Source organism: Coregonus lavaretus, assembly GCF_964263955.1.
Source record: "Coregonus lavaretus genome assembly, chromosome: 25".
In the NCBI taxonomy this organism is placed as follows: domain Eukaryota; kingdom Metazoa; phylum Chordata; class Actinopteri; order Salmoniformes; family Salmonidae; genus Coregonus; species Coregonus lavaretus.
The window spans coordinates 36372232-36394077 of NC_140012.1; the positions used below are offsets into that span (position 1 = coordinate 36372232).

General features: G+C 44.5%; 1 protein-coding gene across 1 annotated transcript in view; it reads right to left on the reverse strand.

Moving 5' to 3' along the window:
* The window catches only part of LOC311100898 (slit homolog 1 protein-like), a gene marked incomplete at both ends in the record, with an annotated part of 199253 nt that overhangs the window by 43164 nt on the left and 134243 nt on the right, over nucleotides 1-21846 (reverse strand). The window contains 4 exons of the mRNA XM_084141886.1: nucleotides 12362-12433; nucleotides 12567-12638; nucleotides 18980-19048; nucleotides 20072-20204. Of these exons, the coding sequence (XP_083998012.1) occupies nucleotides 12362-12433; nucleotides 12567-12638; nucleotides 18980-19048; nucleotides 20072-20204 (346 nt within the window). The remainder of the gene's footprint in view (nucleotides 1-12361; nucleotides 12434-12566; nucleotides 12639-18979; nucleotides 19049-20071; nucleotides 20205-21846) is intronic.

A 21846-nucleotide genomic window follows, 5' to 3' on the forward strand; every position in this document is an offset into this window, starting at 1 on the left:
CGCAAAAGCTCTCAACCTATAACATATATACTTATTATGGACACATTATGCTTACATTATTAGTTATCTTGTTGTTATTAGTTGTTGTTAGTTGTTATTAGTCCCATCCTTCAGCTCAATTCAACACCACCCATCTATCTCTTAACACCATCCATATTGGATTTCTATTTGCCATATATTTTCAACTGTACTGTGATGTTTTACAAAAGTTCTGAACCCTTCTATTCTCATTGTTTCTACAGATTGTAAATTGAAAATAAACATTTTTGCTAAAAGTATTATTATATTATTGATCGATTGACTATGACTTTTCAGATCACCCAGTAGTGCTGTCTGCAGGGTTAGCTCCAGGTAAATATTGCAATCCTTTACCTTATGATAGCCATATCATAAGATAACCTTATGATAGCACCTTATGATAGCCAGTGGGACAACCACTTTACAATATGTTTTTTTTTCTTCTCTCTTTGGGGTGGGGTAAGGGGGGTAGAAGGATTACTTTATCCTATCCCAGGTATTCCTTACAGAGGTGGGGTTTCAAGTGTCTCCGGAAGGTGGTGAGTGACTCCGCTGTCCTGGAGTGGAGTTAATTTTGTCTGGCTTGCCGTTCCAAATAAAATTTAATCTTTTTTTCTCCTATAATTAAAAAGACTGTTCGCTAGGCGTAGGCAAGACCATAAGCAAATAGGTAAATTGGGATAATACTAAAGAGTTAATCAGGGTGATTTTTCCACAAGATCTTATCTATTTTTGCTAACTTTCTATTAAAATGTATTGGAGTGAGATCATTTATTTCATTTGGGATATGTATTCCGACTATATCCACATCACCATCAGACCATTTTATTGGTAAACTACATGGTAATGTATTTTTTTTTTTTTTTTGTGATCCAATACGTAATATACTACATTTATGATAATTTGGTTGTAATCCAGAGAGGTTAGAAAATGTATCTAGATCCTCTATGAGGCTATGGAAGGATTCAAGTTGTGGATTTAAAAGAAAACATGAATCATCAGCGTACAATGACACCTTTGTTTTTAAGCCCAGGATTTCTAATCCCTTGATATTATTGTTGGATCTGATTTGCCGATAGTGGACAACCTTGTTTTACTCCTCTTGACAGTTTAAAACTTTCTGAGAAATAGCCATTATGTACTATTTTACACCTAGGGTTACTATACATGATTTTAACCCATTTAATAAGAGATTATCCTAAATTGAAATGCTCCAGGCAGTTATATATAAACTCCAGTCATACTTTATCAAATGCCTTTTCAAAGTCTGCTATGAATAGCAGGCCTGGTTTCCCAGATTTTTCATAGTCTTCTATTGTTTCCAGTACTTGTCTTATATTATCTCCAATGTATCGTCCATGTAAAAAACCTGTCTGATTAGAATGAATAATGTCCGACAATACCTTTTTAATTCTATGCGCTATACATTTCGCTAGGACTTTTGCATCACAACACTGACGTGTAAGGGGCCTCCAATTTTTTTTATGGAATGGATCTTTATATTTCCCATTTGTATCCTGTTTCAGTAATAATGAAATCAGACCTTCTTCTTGAGTGTCTGATAATCTACCATTTACATAGGAGTGGTTAAAACATGCTAATAACGGTCCTCTGAGTATATCAAAAAAGGTTTGGTATACCTCGACTGGTCTGCCATTCAACCCTGGAGTTTTTCCGGACTTAAAGTCTTTAATTGCATCCAGAAGTTCCTTCTCTGTAATTTCACCTTCCCATTAGTCTTTCTGTATGGCTGTTAATTTTACATTATCAATAGAAAAAAATCCCTACAATTAGCTTCAGTTAGAGGAGATGTATGCGACTCTATCGAAAACATATGCTTAAAGTACTTTGCTTCCTCCTTCAAAATATAATTTGGTGAATCATGGGTGACTCCGTCATTTGTAACCAGTTTCAGTAAATTCTTTTAGGTAGCATTTCTATGTTGAAGATTAAAAAAGAATTTGGTGCATTTTTCCCCATATTTTTATAATATATTACACTTGATCTTTCTTGAATAAGTTTCTCCATTTCTATTTGTTTTTCCTCTAATTTATTCTGAGCCTCTATGTTACAGTTTTTATTGCTAACTATCTGTACTGTTAGACCTTCTATTTCCTTTGTTAGTATGGACTCTTTTGACCTAAATTGCTTTTGTTTTCGAGATGAGTACTGAATTGCATGGCCTCTAAAGGCACATTTAAAAGTGTTCCATACAATAAGAGGATTTGCTGTACCTATGTTATGTCGGACAAATTCAGTTATAAATTCCTCTGTCCTGGTTAAAAACAAGTTATCATCCAATAGGCTTTGTTTAAATTTCCAATATCCTCGCCCACGTGGAAATTCAGTAAGAATAATGTATATGCCTATTATATGATGGTCCGACCGCATTAAACTTTTGGTTTCAACTAGAATGACATAAGAAAGAAGTCAAGACGACTAACTTGATTGAGTCTCGGCCATGTATATCTCACTAGGTCAGGATATTTAAGCCTCCATATATCCACTAGTTCTAATGTATCCATGACATTCATGATTTCCTTAAGAGCATTAGTATGATAGTTTGTAGTGGGATTTCCTTTACGGTCCATTGAGCTATTTAAAACATTATTATAATCTCCCACCATAATAATAGAGCCTTGTATTGCTTGCAGGGTTGATAATTTATTATATATATTGTCAAAGAAGCGTGGATCATCATTATTTGATCCTTAAAGGTTAATGAGCCATATCTGTTTATGGTCCAATAACATATTTAAAATCATCCATCTGCTTTGAGGATCTGTTTGGATAATTTGCACATTCGGATCAAAATTACTGTTAATTAATATCATCACCCCTTTTGAGTTTCTTTACCCATGGGAGAAGTATAATCCCCTTGGATCCCTATGCCCCCGAGAGGCCAGGACCCATCCTTCGAAAACAGCACATAGTGCCACCCACAAAACAGAAGCAGGTCAACCGCCAAAAGCATTTCCAATGCGCTCACCTCAATTTTCTTATATATATATATATATATATATATATATATATATATATATACAGTGGGGAAAAAAGTATTTAGTCAGCCACCAATTGTGCAAGTTCTCCCACTTAAAAAGATGAGAGAGGCCTGTCATTTTCATCATAGGTACACGTCAACTATGACAGACAAATTGAGAAAAAAAATTCCTGAAAATCACATTGTAGCATTTTTAATGAATTTATTTGCAAATTATGGTGGAAAATAAGTATTTGGTCACCTACAAACAAGCAAGATTTCTGGCTCTCACAGACCTGTAACTTCTTCTTTAAGAGGCTCCTCTGTCCTCCACTCGTTACCTGTATTAATGGCACCTGTTTGAACTTGTTATCAGTATAAAAGACACCTGTCCACAACCTCAAACAGTCACACTCCAAACTCCACTATGGCCAAGACCAAAGAGCTGTCAAAGGACACCAGAAACAAAATTGTAGACCTGCACCAGGCTGGGAAGACTGAATCTGCAATAGGTAAGCAGCTTGGTTTGAAGAAATCAACTGTGGGAGCAATTATTAGGAAATGGAAGACATACAAGACCACTGATAATCTCCCTCGATCTGGGGCTCCACGCAAGATCTCACCCCGTGGGGTCAAAATGATCACAAGAACGGTGAGCAAGAATCCCAGAACCACACGGGGGGACCTAGTGAATGACCTGCAGAGAGCTGGGACCAAAGCAACAACGCCTACCATCAGTAACACACTACGCCGCCAGGGACTCAAATGCCAGACGTGTCCCCCTGCTTAAGCCAGTACATGTCCAGGCCCGTCTGAAGTTTGCTAGAGTGCATTTGGATGATCCAGAAGAGGATTGGGAGAATGTCATATGGTCAGATGAAACCAAAATATAACTTTTTGGTAAAAACTCAACTCGTCGTGTTTGGAGGACAAAGAATGCTGAGTTGCATCCAAAGAACACCATACCTACTGTGAAGCACGGGGGTGGAAACATCATGCTTTGGGGCTGTTTTTCTGCAATGGGACCAGGACGACTGATCTGTGTAAAGGAAAGGATGAATGGGGCCATGTATCGTGAGATTTTGAGTGAAAACCTCCTTCCATCAGCAAGGGCATTGAAGATGAAACGTGGCTGGGTCTTTCAGCATGACAATGATCCCAAACACACCGCCCGGGCAACGAAGGAGTGGCTTCGTAAGAAGCATTTCAAGGTCCTGGAGTGGCCTAGCCAGTCTCCAGATCTCAACTCCATAGAAAATCTTTGGAGGGAGTTGAAAGTCCGTGTTGCCCAGCGACAGTCCCAAAACATCACTGCTCTAGAGGAGATCTGCATGGAGGAATGGGCCAAAATACCAGCAACAGTGTGTGAAAACCTTGTGAAGACTTACAGAAAACGTTTGACCTGTGTCATTGCCAACAAAGGGTATATAACAAACTATTGAGAAACTTTTGTTATTGACCAAATACTTATTTTCCACCATAATTTGCAAATAAATTCATAAAAAATCCTACAATATGATTTTCTGGATTTTTTTTCCTCATTTTGTCTGTCATAGTTGACGTGTACCTATGATGAAAATTACAGGCCTCTCTCATCTTTTTAAGTGGGAGAACTTGCACAATTGGTGGCTGACTAAATACTTTTTTCCCCCACTGTATATATATATAGCTATTAAAAATATCTATTCAAATATCTTGCATATCTTAATTTCCATCATTATCAATTAATATGCGTAATAATGTTGGCAGTTCATGCGAAGGATTGTTACCTATAACCTGGATTGCCATTGCATTACATTACATTTTTGTCAAGCAATTATTATTTTAACAAACAATTATTGTGGTTCATCCTATATTCTCCCTAACATCCTTACCCCCTTGCAACAGATGTGGGATACATACATACACACACACACTCTTACACACTCAACCCCTTTCCTTCAAAATCAACCATAAACTCAGATGCTCAACAGTTGTTTAATCCCAGAGCCCAACTCAAGAAAGGACCTGATTTACGAATGCATATACAGTTACAGCTGTTTGAGAAAGCATGCAAGATAGAGGAAAAATTTACAAAAATGTGAGATTTGATTAACCTTTGTCATGTCCTAGGTGATGGAGATCAGATCCACTCTCTTCCCCTGAAACACAAACACTCTGGTCCCCCGTTGTAACCATTTCCCACTTCTTGCAGTCAGACCTTTGATTATTTTGTGCCACCAGGGCCACAATAATATGCCCCCTCACTGATTGTCCGAGTGTGACCCCCTCCCAATGGGTTACTGCAGCCAGTGTTGCCAGCATTGCCACTACCTGGGTGGGGGTACCCCACCGGAATCCCCTCCGGCTAGGTACAAGGTTGTCAAGGTTCTCATTAGCAGCTTTGAGAATTTCCTCTCCATTGAGACGTTGCACACAGCAGGCAGCTTTTTCAATTCCCCAAATTGATAGAGAGGAACAGTGACTCGAAAATCACAACATAGTAGATCAGAGGTGTTAGGGCTGTGTGTTAGTAGATAATAGGTGTTAGGACTGTGTGTTAGTAGATAAGAGGTGTTAGGGCTGTGTGTTAGTAGATAAGAGGTGTTAGGGATGTGTGTTAGTAGATAAGAGGTGTTAGGGCTGTGTGTTAGTAGATCAGAGGTGTTAGGGATGTGTGTTAGTAGATAAGAGGTGTTAGGACTGTGTGTTAGTAGATAAGAGGTGTTAGGGATGTGTGTTAGTTCAGTAAGAGGTGTTAGGACTGTGTGTTAGTAGATCAGAGGTGTTAGGGCTGTGTGTTAGTAGATAATAATAATAATAATAATATGCCATTTAGCAGACGCTTTTATCCAAAGCGACTTACAGTCATGCGTGCATACATTTTTGTGTATGGGTGGTCCCGGGGATCGAACCCACTACCTTGGCGTTACAAGCTCCGTGCTCTACCAGCTGAGCTACAGAGGACCACGTAGGGCTGTGTGTTAGTAGATCAGAGGTGTTAGGGCTGTGTGTTAGTAGATAAGATGTGTTAGGGATGTGTGTTAGTTCAGTAAGAGGTGTTAGGTCTGTGTGTTAGTAGATAAGAGGTGTTAGGTTTGTGTGTTAGTTGATCAGAGGTATTAGGGCTGTGTGTTAGTAGATCAGAGGTGTTAGGGATGTGTGTTAGTTCAGTAAGAGGTGTTAGGGCTGTGTGTTAGTAGATCAGAGGTGTTAGGGCTGTGTGTTAGTAGATAAGAGGTGTTAGGGATGTGTGTTGGTAGATAAGAGGTGTTAGGGCTGTGTGTTAGTAGATCAGAGGTGTTAGGGATGTGTGTTAGTAGATCAGAGGTGTTAGGGATGTGTGTTAGTTCAGTAAGAGGTGTTAGGGCTGTGTGTTAGTAGATCAGAGGTGTTAGGGCTGTGGGTTAGTAGATAAGAGGTGTTAGGGCTGTGTGTTAGTTCAGTAAAAGGTGTTAGGGCTGTGTGTTAGTTCAGTAAGAGGTGTTAGGGCTGTGTGTTAGTAGATAAGAGGTGTTCGGGCTGTGTGTTAGTAGATAAGAGGTGTTAGGGCTGTGTGTTAGTAGATAAGAGGTGTTAGGGCTGTGTGTTAGTAGATAAGAGGTGTTAGGACTGTGTGTTAGTTCAGTAAGAGGTGTTAGGGCTGTGTGTTAGTTCAGTAAGAGGTGTTAGGGCTGTGTGTTAGTAGATAAGAGGTGTTAGGACTGTGTGTTAGTAGATAAGAGGTGTTAGGGCTGTGTGTTAGTAGATAATAGGTGTTAGGACTATGTGTTAGTAGATAAGAGGTGTTAGGACTGTGTGTTAGTAGATAAGAGGTGTTAGGGCTGTGTGTTAGTTGATAAGAGGTGTTAGGACTGTGTGTTAGTAGATAAGAGGTGTTAGGGCTGTGTGTTAGTAGATAAGAGGTGTTAGGACTGTGTGTTAGTAGATAAGAGGTGTTAGGGCTGTGTGTTAGTTGATAAGAGGTGTTAGGACTGTGTGTTAGTAGATAAGAGGTGTTAGGGCTGTGTGTTAGTAGATAAGAGGTGTTAGGACTGTGTGTTAGTAGACAAGAGGTGTTAGGGCTGTGTGTTAGTTCAGTAAGAGGTGTTAGGGCTGTGTGTTAATAGATAAGAGGTGTTAGGGCTGTGTGTTAGTAGATAAGAGGTGTTAGGGCTGTGTGTTAGCAGATAAGAGGTGTTAGGGCTGTGTGTTAGTAGATAAGAGGTGTTAGGACTGTGTGTTAGTTCAGTAAGAGGTGTTAGGGCTGTGTGTTAGTTCAGTAAGAGGTGTTAGGGCTGTGTGTTAGTAGATAAGAGGTGTTAGGGCTGTGTGTTAGTAGATAAGAGGTGTTAAGGCTGTGTGTTAGTAGATAATAGGTGTTAGGGCTGTGTGTTAGTAGATAAGCGGTGTTAGGGCTGTGTGTTAGTAGATAAGAGGTGTTAGGGCTGTGTGTTAGTAGATAAGAGGTTTTTGGGCTGTGTGTTAGTTCAGTAAGAGGTGTTAGGGCTGTGTGTTAGTAGATAAGAGGTGTTAGGGCTGTGTGTTAGTAGATCAGAGGTGTTAGGGCTGTGTGTTAGTAGATAAGAGGTGTTAGGACTGTGTGTTAGTAGATAAGAGGTGTTAGGGCTGTGTGTTAGTTCAGTAAAAGGTGTTAGGGCTGTGTGTTAGTTCAGTAAGAGGTGTTAGGGCTGTGTGTTAGTAGATAAGAGGTGTTAGGGCTGTGTGTTAGTAGATAAGAGGTGTTAGGGCTGTGTGTTAGTAGATAAGAGGTGTTAGGGCTGTGTGTTAGTAGATAAGAGGTGTTAGGACTGTGTGTTAGTTCAGTAAGAGGTGTTAGGGCTGTGTGTTAGTTGATAAGAGGTGTTAGGACTGTGTGTTAGTAGATAAGAGGTGTTAGGGCTGTGTGTTAGTAGATAAGAGGTGTTAGGACTGTGTGTTAGTAGATAAGAGGTGTTAGGGCTGTGTGTTAGTTGATAAGAGGTGTTAGGACTGTGTGTTAGTAGATAAGAGGTGTTAGGGCTGTGTGTTAGTAGATAAGAGGTGTTAGGACTGTGTGTTAGTAGACAAGAGGTGTTAGGGCTGTGTGTTAGTTCAGTAAGAGGTGTTAGGGCTGTGTGTTAATAGATAAGAGGTGTTAGGGCTGTGTGTTAGTAGATAAGAGGTGTTAGGGCTGTGTGTTAGCAGATAAGATGTGTTAGGGCTGTGTGTTAGTAGATAAGAGGTGTTAGGACTGTGTGTTAGTTCAGTAAGAGGTGTTAGGGCTGTGTGTTAGTTCAGTAAGAGGTGTTAGGGCTGTGTGTTAGTAGATAAGAGGTGTTAGGGCTGTGTGTTAGTAGATAAGAGGTGTTAAGGCTGTGTGTTAGTAGATAATAGGTGTTAGGGCTGTGTGTTAGTAGATAAGCGGTGTTAGGGCTGTGTGTTAGTAGATAAGAGGTGTTAGGGCTGTGTGTTAGTAGATAAGAGGTTTTTGGGCTGTGTGTTAGTTCAGTAAGAGGTGTTAGGGCTGTGTGTTAGTAGATAAGAGGTGTTAGGGCTGTGTGTTAGTAGATCAGAGGTGTTAGGGCTGTGTGTTAGTAGATAAGAGGTGTTAGGACTGTGTGTTAGTAGATAAGAGGTGTTAGGGCTGTGTGTTAGTTCAGTAAAAGGTGTTAGGGCTGTGTGTTAGTTCAGTAAGAGGTGTTAGGGCTGTGTGTTAGTAGATAAGAGGTGTTAGGGCTGTGTGTTAGTAGATAAGAGGTGTTAGGGCTGTGTGTTAGTAGATAAGAGGTGTTAGGGCTGTGTGTTAGTAGATAAGAGGTGTTAGGACTGTGTGTTAGTTCAGTAAGAGGTGTTAGGGCTGTGTGTTAGTTCAGTAAGAGGTGTTAGGGCTGTGTGTTAGTAGATAAGAGGTGTTAGGACTGTGTGTTAGTAGATAAGAGGTGTTAGGGCTGTGTGTTAGTAGATAATAGGTGTTAGGACTATGTGTTAGTAGATAAGAGGTGTTAGGACTGTGTGTTAGTAGATAAGAGGTGTTAGGGCTGTGTGTTAGTTGATAAGAGGTGTTAGGACTGTGTGTTAGTAGATAAGAGGTGTTAGGGCTGTGTGTTAGTAGATAAGAGGTGTTAGGACTGTGTGTTAGTAGATAAGAGGTGTTAGGGCTGTGTGTTAGTTGATAAGAGGTGTTAGGACTGTGTGTTAGTAGATAAGAGGTGTTAGGGCTGTGTGTTAGTAGATAAGAGGTGTTAGGACTGTGTGTTAGTAGACAAGAGGTGTTAGGGCTGTGTGTTAGTTCAGTAAGAGGTGTTAGGGCTGTGTGTTAATAGATAATAGGTGTTAGGGCTGTGTGTTAGTAGATAAGAGGTGTTAGGGCTGTGTGTTAGTAGATAAGAGGTGTTAGGGCTGTGTGTTAGTAGATAAGAGGTGTTAGGACTGTGTGTTAGTTCAGTAAGAGGTGTTAGGGCTGTGTGTTAGTTCAGTAAGAGGTGTTAGGGCTGTGTGTTAGTAGATAAGAGGTGTTAGGGCTGTGTGTTAGTAGATAAGAGGTGTTAAGGCTGTGTGTTAGTAGATAATAGGTGTTAGGGCTGTGTGTTAGTAGATAAGCGGTGTTAGGGCTGTGTGTTAGTAGATAAGAGGTTTTTGGGCTGTGTGTTAGTTCAGTAAGAGGTGTTAGGGCTGTGTGTTAGTAGATAAGAGGTGTTAGGGCTGTGTGTTAGTAGATCAGAGGTGTTAGGGCTGTGTGTTAGTAGATAAGAGGTGTTAGGACTGTGTGTTAGTAGATAAGAGGTGTTAGGGCTGTGTGTTAGTTCAGTAAGAGGTGTTAGGGCTGTGTGTTAGTAGATAAGAGGTGTTAGGGCTGTGTGTTAGTAGATAAGAGTTGTTAGGGCTGTGTGTTAGTAGATCAGAGGTGTTAGGGCTGGGCTGTTCTAGCTGTTTACTAAGTGTCCAGACCGGCTTCTCTAGTGTCACTCTATGATTGTCAACATGTACTCTCTAACCAGACATACTGGCCTACACACACACACACACACACACACATATTTTTTTTTTTTTTGTGGTTCATCCTATATTCTCCCTAACATCCTTACCCCCTTGCAACAGATGTGGGATACATACACACACACACTCTTACACACTCAACCCCTTTCCTTCAAAATCAACCATAAACTCAGATGCTCAACAGTTGTTTAATCCCAGAGCCCAACTCAAGAAAGGACCTGATTTACGAATGCATATACAGTTACAGCTGTTTGAGAAAGCATGCAAGATAGAGGAAAAATTTACAAAAATGTGAGATTTGATTAACCTATGTCATGTCCTAAGTGATGGAGATCAGATCCACTCTCTTCCCCTGAAACACAAACACTCTGGTCCCCCGTTGTAACCATTTCCCACTTCTTGCAGTCAGACCTTTGATTATTTTGTGCCACCAGGGCCACAATAATATGCCCCCTCACTGATTGTCCGAGTGTGACCCCCTCCCAATGGGTTACTGCAGCCAGTGTTGCCAGCATTGCCACTACCTGGGTGGGGGTACCCCACCGGAATCCCCTCCGGCTAGGTACAAGGTTGTCAAGGTTCTCATTAGCAGCTTTGAGAATTTCCTCTCCATTGAGACGTTGCACACAGCAGGCAGCTTTTTCAATTCCCCAAATTGATAGAGAGGAACAGTGACTCGAAAATCACAACATAGTAGATCAGAGGTGTTAGGGCTGTGTGTTAGTAGATAATAGGTGTTAGGACTGTGTGTTAGTAGATAAGAGGTGTTAGGGCTGTGTGTTAGTAGATAAGAGGTGTTAGGGATGTGTGTTAGTAGATAAGAGGTGTTAGGGATGTGTGTTAGTAGATAAGAGGTGTTAGGACTGTGTGTTAGTAGATAAGAGGTGTTAGGGATGTGTGTTAGTAGATAAGAGGTGTTAGGACTGTGTGTTAGTAGATAAGAGGTGTTAGGGATGTGTGTTAGTTCAGTAAGAGGTGTTAGGACTGTGTGTTAGTAGATCAGAGGTGTTAGGGCTGTGTGTTAGTAGATAATAATAATAATAATATGCCATTTAGCAGACGCTTTTATCCAAAGCGACTTACAGTCATGCGTGCATACATTTTTGTGTATGGGTGGTCCCGGGGATCGAACCCACTACCTTGGCGTTACAAGCCCCGTGCTCTACCAGCTGAGCTACAGAGGACCACGTAGGGCTATGTGTTAGTAGATCAGAGGTGTTAGGGCTGTGTGTTAGTAGATAAGAGGTGTTAGGGATGTGTGTTAGTTCAGTAAGAGGTGTTAGGTCTGTGTGTTAGTAAATAAGAGGTGTTAGGTTTGTGTGTTAGTTGATCAGAGGTGTTAGGGCTGTGTGTTAGTAGATCAGAGGTGTTAGGGATGTGTGTTAGTTCAGTAAGAGGTGTTAGGGCTGTGTGTTAGTAGATCAGAGGTGTTAGGGCTGTGTGTTAGTAGATAAGAGGTGTTAGGGATGTGTGTTGGTAGATAAGAGGTGTTAGGGCTGTGTGTTAGTAGATCAGAGGTGTTAGGGCTGTGTGTTAGTTCAGTAAGAGGTGTTAGGACTGTGTGTTAGTAGATCAGAGGTGTTAGGGCTGTGTGTTAGTAGATAATAATAATAATAATATGCCATTTAGCAGACGCTTTTATCCAAAGCGACTTACAGTCATGCGTGCATACATTTTTGTGTATGGGTGGTCCCGGGGATCGAACCCACTACCTTGGCGTTACAAGCGCCGTGCTCTACCAGCTGAGCTACAGAGGACCACGTAGGGCTATGTGTTAGTAGATCAGAGGTGTTAGGGCTGTGTGTTAGTAGATAAGAGGTGTTAGGGATGTGTGTTAGTTCAGTAAGAGGTGTTAGGTCTGTGTGTTAGTAAATAAGAGGTGTTAGGTTTGTGTGTTAGTTGATCAGAGGTGTTAGGGCTGTGTGTTAGTAGATCAGAGGTGTTAGGGATGTGTGTTAGTTCAGTAAGAGGTGTTAGGGCTGTGTGTTAGTAGATCAGAGGTGTTAGGGCTGTGTGTTAGTAGATAAGAGGTGTTAGGGATGTGTGTTGGTAGATAAGAGGTGTTAGGGCTGTGTGTTAGTAGATCAGAGGTGTTAGGGCTGGGCTGTTCTAGCTGTTTACGAAGTGTCCAGACCAGCTTCTCTAGTGTCACTCTATGATTGTCAACATGTACTCTCTAACCAGACATACTGGCCTACACACACACACACACACACACACACATTATTATTTTTTTTTGTCATTTAGCAGACACTCTTATCCAGAGCGACTTACAGTTAGTGAGTGCATACATTTTTTTTTTATACTGGCCCCCCGTGGGAAATGAACCCACAACCCTGGCGTTGCAAGCGCCATGCTCTACCAACTGAGCTACACGGGGCTCCCTCCCCCCACAAACACAGAGATAGGATAGGAAAAGGCGCTCACAGCAGTCGAAGCGAGCGTAGTCCACCAAAGGCCAGACTGGGGATGCAGCGCAGAGAGTTGTAACTCAGGATCCTGGAATGAGTAAGAAACAGTGAGTATACCTTTACATCTATCCCTCCTGTTATAACAGATCCTGGAAAACTAAAGAGTTGTTTTTTGGGGTTGAATGTTCTCATAGTGGACAGGTGGACTGATCAGTGCTTACAGTGTGGTGAGCTGACTCATGTTGGAGAATGAAGAATTGGTGAGAGAGTTCATCTTGTTGTTACTCAGGTCTCTGAAAGGGAACAGAACACACTGTTAAATCACACACTTTAGGGTGTCTACCCACTCTGCCCAGGTTTTGAAAATGCGCTTTGGTGATTAAATGTCACTTCCTTATGTTATAAAAATAAATTTTACCAAGACAAATATGATTCAGTGGGGTCTTTCTTTAACATATCATTAACATTATATTCTAAAAGTCGGATTTCGTAACATAATACATCCGATAATAAGCACCGAGCTCTGTTGACAGAGCGGTGCCGCTTTCTCGCAGAGACGTTTGAGGATTTTACATGTTGTGGTGGTCATCTGCAAAGTTGTTTCAGTGGGTCGCAAAATGAACATGACACAAATTGAATTAAATGTAAAAGGCTTAGAAAATAAAAAGCTTGTTTTATGTCCTCCGGATTGGAGAAGAAAGATGACGAGTTCAACAGTGAGCCTGTCAGCTAGCCACAGGTCTCTCACTGTCACGCCCTGGCTCTGGGGACTCTTTAATGTTGAGCCAGGGTGTGTAGTGTCTATGTTGTATTTTCTATGTTTCGTTCTAGTTCGTGTTTTCTATGTTGGCCAGGGTGGTTCCCAATCAGAGGCAGCTGATTCTCGTTGTCTCTGATTGGGAACCGTACTTAGGCAGCCGGTTGGCACTAGTTTATTGTGGGTTCTTGTTCTGTAAGGTTTGTGTTGGTGAACCTGTAGACTTCACGTATCGTTTGTTGTTTTGTTATTTGTATAAAGTTGTCACGGATTCTGCCGAGGCTGCTCCTCCTCCTAGTTCGGGCAGGCTTCGGCGTTCGTCGTCCCCGGAGTACTAGCTGCCACCGTTGAATGTTTCTATGTTTGATTGCTTTTGTCTGTCTATTACACCTGTGTCCGTTTGTGTCTGATTACGTGTTCTATAAGTTGCCTGTTTTGTATTGGTTAGGTTGTGTGTTGTTTTTCGCCTGTCCGTAGTGCTGCGTGTTTGTCTCTGTTTTGTTGTTTCATTGTTTTACGCATAGTTGCGTAATTGCTCGCCTCTGTTTTGTTTTGAGGTCGATCATTGTATCTTTGCCTTGTGGTTTCACAAGTAAACTTTGTTGGACTAAGCTTCGGTGTCCTGCGCCTGACTCCCACACCACATACACCTCAGCCTTGACAGAACAACACACCAGTATGGAGTCAGCAGGAGCAGTGGCGGCACCCAAGTCGCTGGAGGATCGGATCAGCGACCAAGACACCATGATCCGGCAACTTGGGGCCGCCATGAACGAGGTGTCCAACACTCTGCGCCGGTTGGTTACGGGAGAGGTGCCCACGCCTTCTCACACCATCCCATCACCAATGGCCAGTCCTCCTCTCTCAGCACCGGAACCCAGTGGCATTCGGCTCTCGCTCCCGAGGGCATATGATGGTTCTGCAGCCGGGTGTCAGGGGTTCCTCCTGCAGGTGGAACTCTACCTGGCCACCATACACCCAGCGCCCTCGGGATACGAGAGCGTCTCCGCCCTCATCTCCTGTCTATCCGGCAAGGCGTTGGAGTGGGCCAACGCCGAATGGAGGGGAATAGACGCCGCTACCATCACCTACACGGAGTTCTCCCGCCGCTTCAGGGCTGTCTTCGATCATCCACCTGAGGGGAAGGCGGCGGGGGAGCGTCTGTTCCACCTCCGACAGGGGAAGAGGAGCGCACAGGAGTTCGCCCTGGAGTTCCGGACTCTAGCGGCGGATGCGGGGTGGAATGAGAGGGCCCTCATCGACCATTACCGGTGTAGCCTACGAGAGGACTTTCGTCGTGAGCTGGCCTGCAGGGACACCAACCTATCCTTCGACCAGTTGGTGGACATCTCCATCCGTCTCGACACCCTGCTGGCTACCCGCGGACGTCCCGAGTGGGGGTCGTCCATTCCACCCTCCAGCACCTCCGAGCCGATTCCCATGGAGCTCGGAGGTGCTGGCGCTAGAGAGAGGAGGAGAGAGAACCCGAGGGGGGCCATCCCCTGCACCAACTGTGGCCGTGGAGGACACACCGCGGCCAGGTGCTGGGGAGGGTCTCCTGGGAGAGGGGACAACAGGTCACGCACTGGGGAGTCATTTCAGGTGAGTAGGCGCCCCACTTACCCAGAGCTCTCTGTTGGTCACATGTGTATACCTGTGAGATTTCCACAGGTGGCACCTCATTCCCAGCATAAGGCGCTAGTAGATTCAGGCGCAGCTGGGAATTTTGTTGATCGTGCATTTTGTTATAGGTTAGGAATTCCCCTTCGGCCGGTAGAAGCCCCCTTTCCTGTTCATGCCCTAGACAGCCGGCCGTTGGGGTCGGGGTTGATCAGAGAAGTCACAGCACCACTTAAGATGACGACGCAGGGGGGTCATGAGGAGATCATTCAGTTTTATCTGATTGACTCTCCTGCGTATCCCGTGGTGCTGGGGCTTCCCTGGTTAAGCGCCCATGATCCTACCATTGCGTGGCAACAGAGGGCTCTTATGGAGTGGTCTGCCCAGTGTGTAGGGAGATGTCTAGGTGTTTCCTTAGGGGCGACCTCGGTAGAGAGTCCGAACCAAGTGCCCGCAATGCGCATTCCCCCTGAATATGAGGATTTAGCACTTGTGTTCAGCAAAACGAGGGCAACACGGCTACCACCTCATAGACAGGGGGATTGTGCGATAGATCTCGAAACAGAAGTGGCACTTCCGCGGAGCCGTGTGTATCCCCTGTCTCAAGAGGAGACAGCGGCTATGGAGACGTACATAGCCGAGTCCTTGGCACAGGGATACATACGGTCCTCCACTTCCCCAGTTTCCTCGAGTTTCTTCTTTGTGAAGAAGAAGGACGGGGGTTTGCGCCCGTGTATTGATTACCGTAGTCTCAATCAGATCACGGTTAAGTACAGTTACCCTCTTCCACTGATTGCGACTATGACGGAATCATTACGCGGAGCGCGGTTCTTCACAAAGTTGGATCTCAGGAGCGCGTACAATCTGGTGCGCATTAGGGAGGGGGATGAATGGAAAACAGCATTTAGCACCACCTCGGGTCATTACGAGTATCTCGTCATGCCATACGGGTTAATGAATGCTCCTTCAGTCTTCCAATCCTTTGTTGACGAGATTTTCCGGGACATGCATGGGCAGGGTGTGGTAGTATACATCGACGACATCCTAGTGTACTCTTCTACACGAGCCGAGCATGTAGCCCTGGTGCGCCGAGTGTTGAGGAGACTGTTGGAGCATGACTTGTATGTCAAGGCAGAGAAATGCTTGTTCTTCCAGGAGTCCGTCTCCTTTTTGGGTTATCGGTTGTCCGCGTCTGGTGTGAAGATAGAGGTTGACCGTGTGTCGGCCGTGCGTAATTGGCAAACTCCAACCACTGTAAAAGAGGTGCAGCAGTTTTTGGGTTTTGCTAATTACTACCGGAGGTTTATCCGGGGCTTTGGACAGGTTGCAGCTCCCATTACGTCCCTGCTAAAGGGGGGTCCGGTTCGCTTGCAGTGGTCAGCTGAGGCGGACAGGGCATTTGCCAAACTGAAAAACCTGTTCACCTCGGCTCCGGTGCTGGCGCATCCGGATCCCTCTTTACCATTCCAAGTAGAGGTAGACGCGTCCGAGGCCGGTATTGGGGCAGTCCTGTCGCAACGGTCCGGCACGCCACCTAAGCTCCGCCCCTGTGCGTTCTATTCTAAGAAGCTCAGCTCGGCGGAGCGTAATTATGACGTAGGGGACAGGGAGCTGTTAGCTGTAGTCCAGGCCCTAAAGGTGTGGAGGCATTGGCTTGAGGGGGCTCAACACCCTTTCCTCATTCTGACTGACCACCGTAACCTGGAGTACATCCGGGCAGCTAGGAGATTGAACCCTCGTCAGGCTAGGTGGAACATGTTCCTGACCCGGTTTGTTTTTAAGATCACATACATCCCAGGGTCCCAGAACGGTAAGGCAGACGCCCTGTCCCGGCGGTATGACACAGAGGAGAGGTCCATTGAGCCTACTCCCATACTGCCGGAGTCTTGTCTGGTGGCTCCGGTGGTGTGGGAGGTCGATGCGGAGATCGAGCGGGCACTGCGTACCGACCCTACTCCCCCCGAGTGTCCTGTGGGGCGGACGTACGTTCCGCTCGAGGTTCGTGATCGCCTTATTTATTGGGCTCATACATCACCCTCCTCTGGACATCCAGGTATTGGCCGGACAGTGCACTGCCTTAGCGTGAAATACTGGTGGCCAACGTTAGCTAAGGATGTGAGGGTTTATGTCTCCTCCTGCTCGGTGTGCGCCCAGTGTAAGGCACCTAGACATTTGCCCAGGGGAAAGTTACATCCCCTGCCCGTTCCACAACGACCATGGTCCCACCTCTTGGTGGATTTTGTGACCGACCTACCCCCCTCCCAGGGGAATACCACCATTTTGGTCGTTGTGGATCGGTTTTCCAAGGCCTGTCATCTCCTCCCAATGCCGGGTCTCCCTACTGCCCTACAGACCGCTGAGGCCCTATTTACCCACGTGTTCCGGCACTATGGGGTCCCCGAGGATATTGTGTCTGACCGAGGTCCCCAGTTCACCTCCAGAGTCTGGGGGGCGTTCATGGAACGCTTGGGGGTCTCGGTGAGCCTTACCTCGGGGTACCACCCAGAGATCAATGGGCAGGTTGAACGAGTCAACCAGGATGTGGGTAGGTTTCTGAGGTCCTATTGCCAGGGCCGGCCGGAGGAGTGGTCTAGGTATATCCCCTGGGCAGAGATGGCCCAGAACTCTCTCCGCCACTCCTTCACCAATTTAACACCTTTCCAGTGTGTTTTAGGGTATCAGCCGGTCCTGGCACCATGGCGCGAGAGCCAGATCGAGGCCCCTGCGGTGGATGAGTGGATTCGGCGCTCGGAGGAGACGTGGGACGCTGCCCATGTCCATCTGCAGCGGGCCATCCGTCGACAAAAGGCGAGCGCCGATCGCCACCGCAGTGAGGGACCGGTGTACGCACCGGGAGATCGAGTCTGGCTCTCGACTCGAAACCTGCCCCTCCGCCTGCCCTGCCGGAAGCTGGGTCGGCGGTTTGTGGGGCCCTTTAAAGTCCTGAGAAGATTGAACGAGGTGTGTTACAGGTAAAACTGCCTATTGATTACAAGAATATTAACCCCTCGTTCCATGTGTCTCTTCTCAGGCCGGTGGTAGCTGGCCCACTCCAAGAAGATGAGATAGGAGAGACCCCTCCGCCCCCTTTGGACATCGAGGGGGCCCCGGCGTACAGGGTCCGGACCATCTTGGACTCGAGGCGCCGGATGAGTGGTCTCCAGTATCTCGTGGAGTGGGAGGGGTACGGTCCGGAGGAACGGTGCTGGGTGCCTAGGAGGGACATCCTAGATCCATCCCTCCTGACTGAGTTCCACCGTGGGCATCCCACGCGCCCGGGTCCGCGTCCTCCTGGCCGTCCCCGAGGCCGGGGTCGGCGCACGGCTGGAGCCGCGCGTCAAGGGGGGGGTACTGTCACGGATTCTGCCGAGGCTGCTCCTCCTCCTAGTTCGGGCAGGCTTCGGCGTTCGTCGTCCCCGGAGTACTAGCTGCCACCGTTGAATGTTTCTATGTTTGATTGCTTTTGTCTGTCTATTACACCTGTGTCCGTTTGTGTCTGATTACGTGTTCTATAAGTTGCCTGTTTTGTATTGGTTAGGTTGTGTGTTGTTTTTCGCCTGTCCGTAGTGCTGCGTGTTTGTCTCTGTTTTGTTGTTTCATTGTTTTACGCATAGTTGCGTAATTGCTCGCCTCTGTTTTGTTTTGAGGTCGATCATTGTATCTTTGCCTTGTGGTTTCACAAGTAAACTTTGTTGGATTAAGCTTCGGTGTCCTGCGCCTGACTCCCACACCACATACACCTCAGCCTTGACAAAAGTACTCATTAAAAGATGTACGCATATCACGCTGCGGCTTGGTCCACTTCACATAACAATCATGACACTCACAGCATCCAGCCTAGCTGATGCAATGATCTTTTCCAGAGTATTCAACTAATTTTTTTCTCTGGCCTCCATTGAATTATTCACCCTAATTTTGGCCATCCTACAATGGTAAAATCTCCAATAACTTTTGAACTGATTGTCATTGAGACATGAGGTTTGGACCATTGTTTTTTTTAGAGGAGTATCTACACCAGTGGAGGCTGAAAAGAGGTCAGAATGGCTCATAATAATGTCCGAAACGGCGCAAATGGAATGGCACCAAACACCTGGAAACCATGTGTTTGATGTATTTGATACCATTCCACAGATTCCACTCCAGTTACTACCACCAACCTCCTGTGATCGGTCAAAAGATGCGTTTTTGATTGGACACCCTACACATTGCCAAATAACACCAGTTAAATATAAAGGTTTGTCAGGTAGACACACTCACACTAACTGGAGGTATTTAAAGGTAGACAGCTCCTTTGGCACCATGCCAAACTGGTTCCCATCTAGATACCTGTGGAGAGACAGACAGATATTCACAGTTTAATACTTGTGTGAAATGCCAGCATTCAGAGCCCTTTCTAAAGCCACAGAGAGAGAAAGGCCAGACCATTAACCCTAACAACCCCCTGTCAGATAGTAGCACTGCCCCCACAACCCTCTCTATCTATATATCTCCCCCTCCCTCACCCCACACCCCTCTCTATCTATCTCCCCCTCCCTCCCCTCCCTCCCCCCACACCCCTCTCTAACTATCTCCCTCCTCCCCTCCCTCCCCCCACACCGCTCTCTATCTCCTCCCTCCCTCCCTCCCTCCCTCCACCTATACCCCTCTTTAACTATCTGTGTGTGTGTGTGAGTGTTGGGGCAAGGTGGGGGCAGAGAGGACATAGAGATGGGGTAATAACGGTGGAGCATTATATGACTAAAGACAGTGTGTGTGTATATGTGTGTGTGTGTGTGTAATTCTAACCCTAACACTAATTCCAACCTTAACCCTAAACCCCCTAGAAATAGCATTTGACCAAAATGTCCCCAGTTGGTAAAATTTTTCTTGGTTTGCTATTCTTGTGGGGACTTCTGGTCCCCACAAGTATAGTTAAATACGTCCACACACACACACACACACAAACACACACACACACACACAGTCCATGGCCCTCGTAGTGGGAGTGACATCAGTGTTAGGCCTGGGGGCCTCTGGGAGCCGAGATGGATGTCTGAGAGAAGAACTAAAATGTTTATTTATTCTCTCTCTCTCTCTCTCTCTCTCTCTCTCTCTCTCTCTCTCTCTCTCTCTCTCTCCCTCCTCTCTCTCTCGCTCTCTCCATCTCTCTCTCTCTCTCTCTCCATCTCCATCTCTCTCTCTCTCTCTCTCTCTCTCTCTCTCTCTCTCTCTCTCCCTTTCTGTCTGTCTCCATTTTTCTTCTGTCTTGACTACATTACTACAATCTGCTCATGTCCATAAAGTTCCACCTGATTTTATCATAAAACATTCGTATGATTGAAATGTTTGATGTTCTGAGGAGGAACTCACAATTCGGTGACGTTTCTGGGGATGCCTTTGGGCAGCGCACGGAGGTGTTTGTTACTGCAGCGTACCACAGTCTCCAGACACGTACACTCACTGGGACACTGAAGCCTGGGCACACAGCTCATCTCTTCCACTCCTGGAGAGTGAGGGAGGGAGAAGGTGGGTTTGATTATTCATCTAGCAAGAGAGGTTAAATAGAGTAAACGAGGAAAAGAGAGGTTAAATAGAGAGAAAATAGGAAATGAGAGGTTAGATAGAGAGAAAATAGGATATGAGAGGTTAGATAGAGAGAAAACAGGAAATGAGAGGTTAGATAGAGAAAATAGAAAATTAGAGATTAGATAGAGAGACAACAGGAAACGAGAGGTTAGATAGAGAGAATAGAGGAAATGAGAGGTTAGATAGAGAGAAAATAGAAAATTAGAGATTAGATAGAGAGACAACAGGAAACGAGAGGTTAGATAGAGAGAATAGAGGCAATGAGAGGTTAGATAGAGAGAATAGAGGCAATGAGAGGTTAGATAGAGAGTAAACAGGAAATGAGAGGTTAGATAAAGAGAAAATAGGAAATTAGAGATTAGATAGAGAGACAACAGGAAATGATAGGTTAGATAGAGAGAATAGAGGCAATGAGAGATTAGATAGAGAAAAACAGGAAATGAGAGGTTAGATAGAGAGTAAACAGGAAATTAGAGGTTAAATAGAGAGAAAACAGTAAATGAGAGGTTAGATAAAGAGAAAATAGGAAATGAGAGGTTAGATAGAGAGAAAATATGAAATGAGAGGTTAGATCGAGAGAAAATAGGAAATGAGAGGTTAAATAGAGAGAAAACAGTAAATTAGAGATTAGATAGAGGAAATGAGAGGTTAGATAGAGAGAAAACAGGAAATGAGAGGTTAGATAGAGAGAAAACAGGAAATGAGAGGTTAGGTAGAGAGAAAACAGGAAATGAGATGTTAGATAGAGAGAAAACAGGAAATGAGATGTTGATAGAGAGAAAAGAGGAAATGAGAGGTTAGATAGAGAGAATAGAGGAAATGAGAGGTTAGATAGAGAGAAAACAGTAAATTAGAGATTAGATAGAGAGAAAACAGGAAATGAGATGTTAGATAGAGAGAATAGAGGAAATGAGAGGTTAGATAGAGAGAAAACAGTAAATTAGAGATTAGATAGAGATAATAGAGGAAATGAGAGGTTAGATAGAGAGAAAACAGGAAATGAGAGGTTAGATAGAGAGAAAAGAGGAAATGAGATGTTGATAGAGAGAAAATAGGAAATTAGAGATTAGATAGAGACAACAGGAAACGAGAGGTTAGATAGAGAGAATAGAGGCAATGAGAGATTAGATAGAGAAAAACTGGAAATGAGAGGTTAGATAGAGAGTAAACAGGAAATTAGAGGTTAAATAGAGAGAAAACAGTAAATTAGAGGCTAATAGAGAGAAAATAGGAAATTATAGGTTAGATAGAGAGAAAATAGGAAATTATAGGTTAAATGGAGAGAATAGAGGAAATGAGAGGTTAGATATAGAGAAAATAGGAAATGAGATGTTAGATAGAGAGAATATAGGAAATGAGAGGCTAGGTAGAGAAAAAATAGGAAATGAGAGGTTAGATAGAGAGAAAACAGTAAATTACAGATTATATAGAGATAATAGAGGAAATGAGAGGTTAGATAGAGAGTAAACAGGAAATTAGAGGTTAAATAGAGAGAAAACAGTAAATTAGAGGTTAGATAGATAGAGAGAAAATAGGAAATTATAGGTTAGATAGAGAGA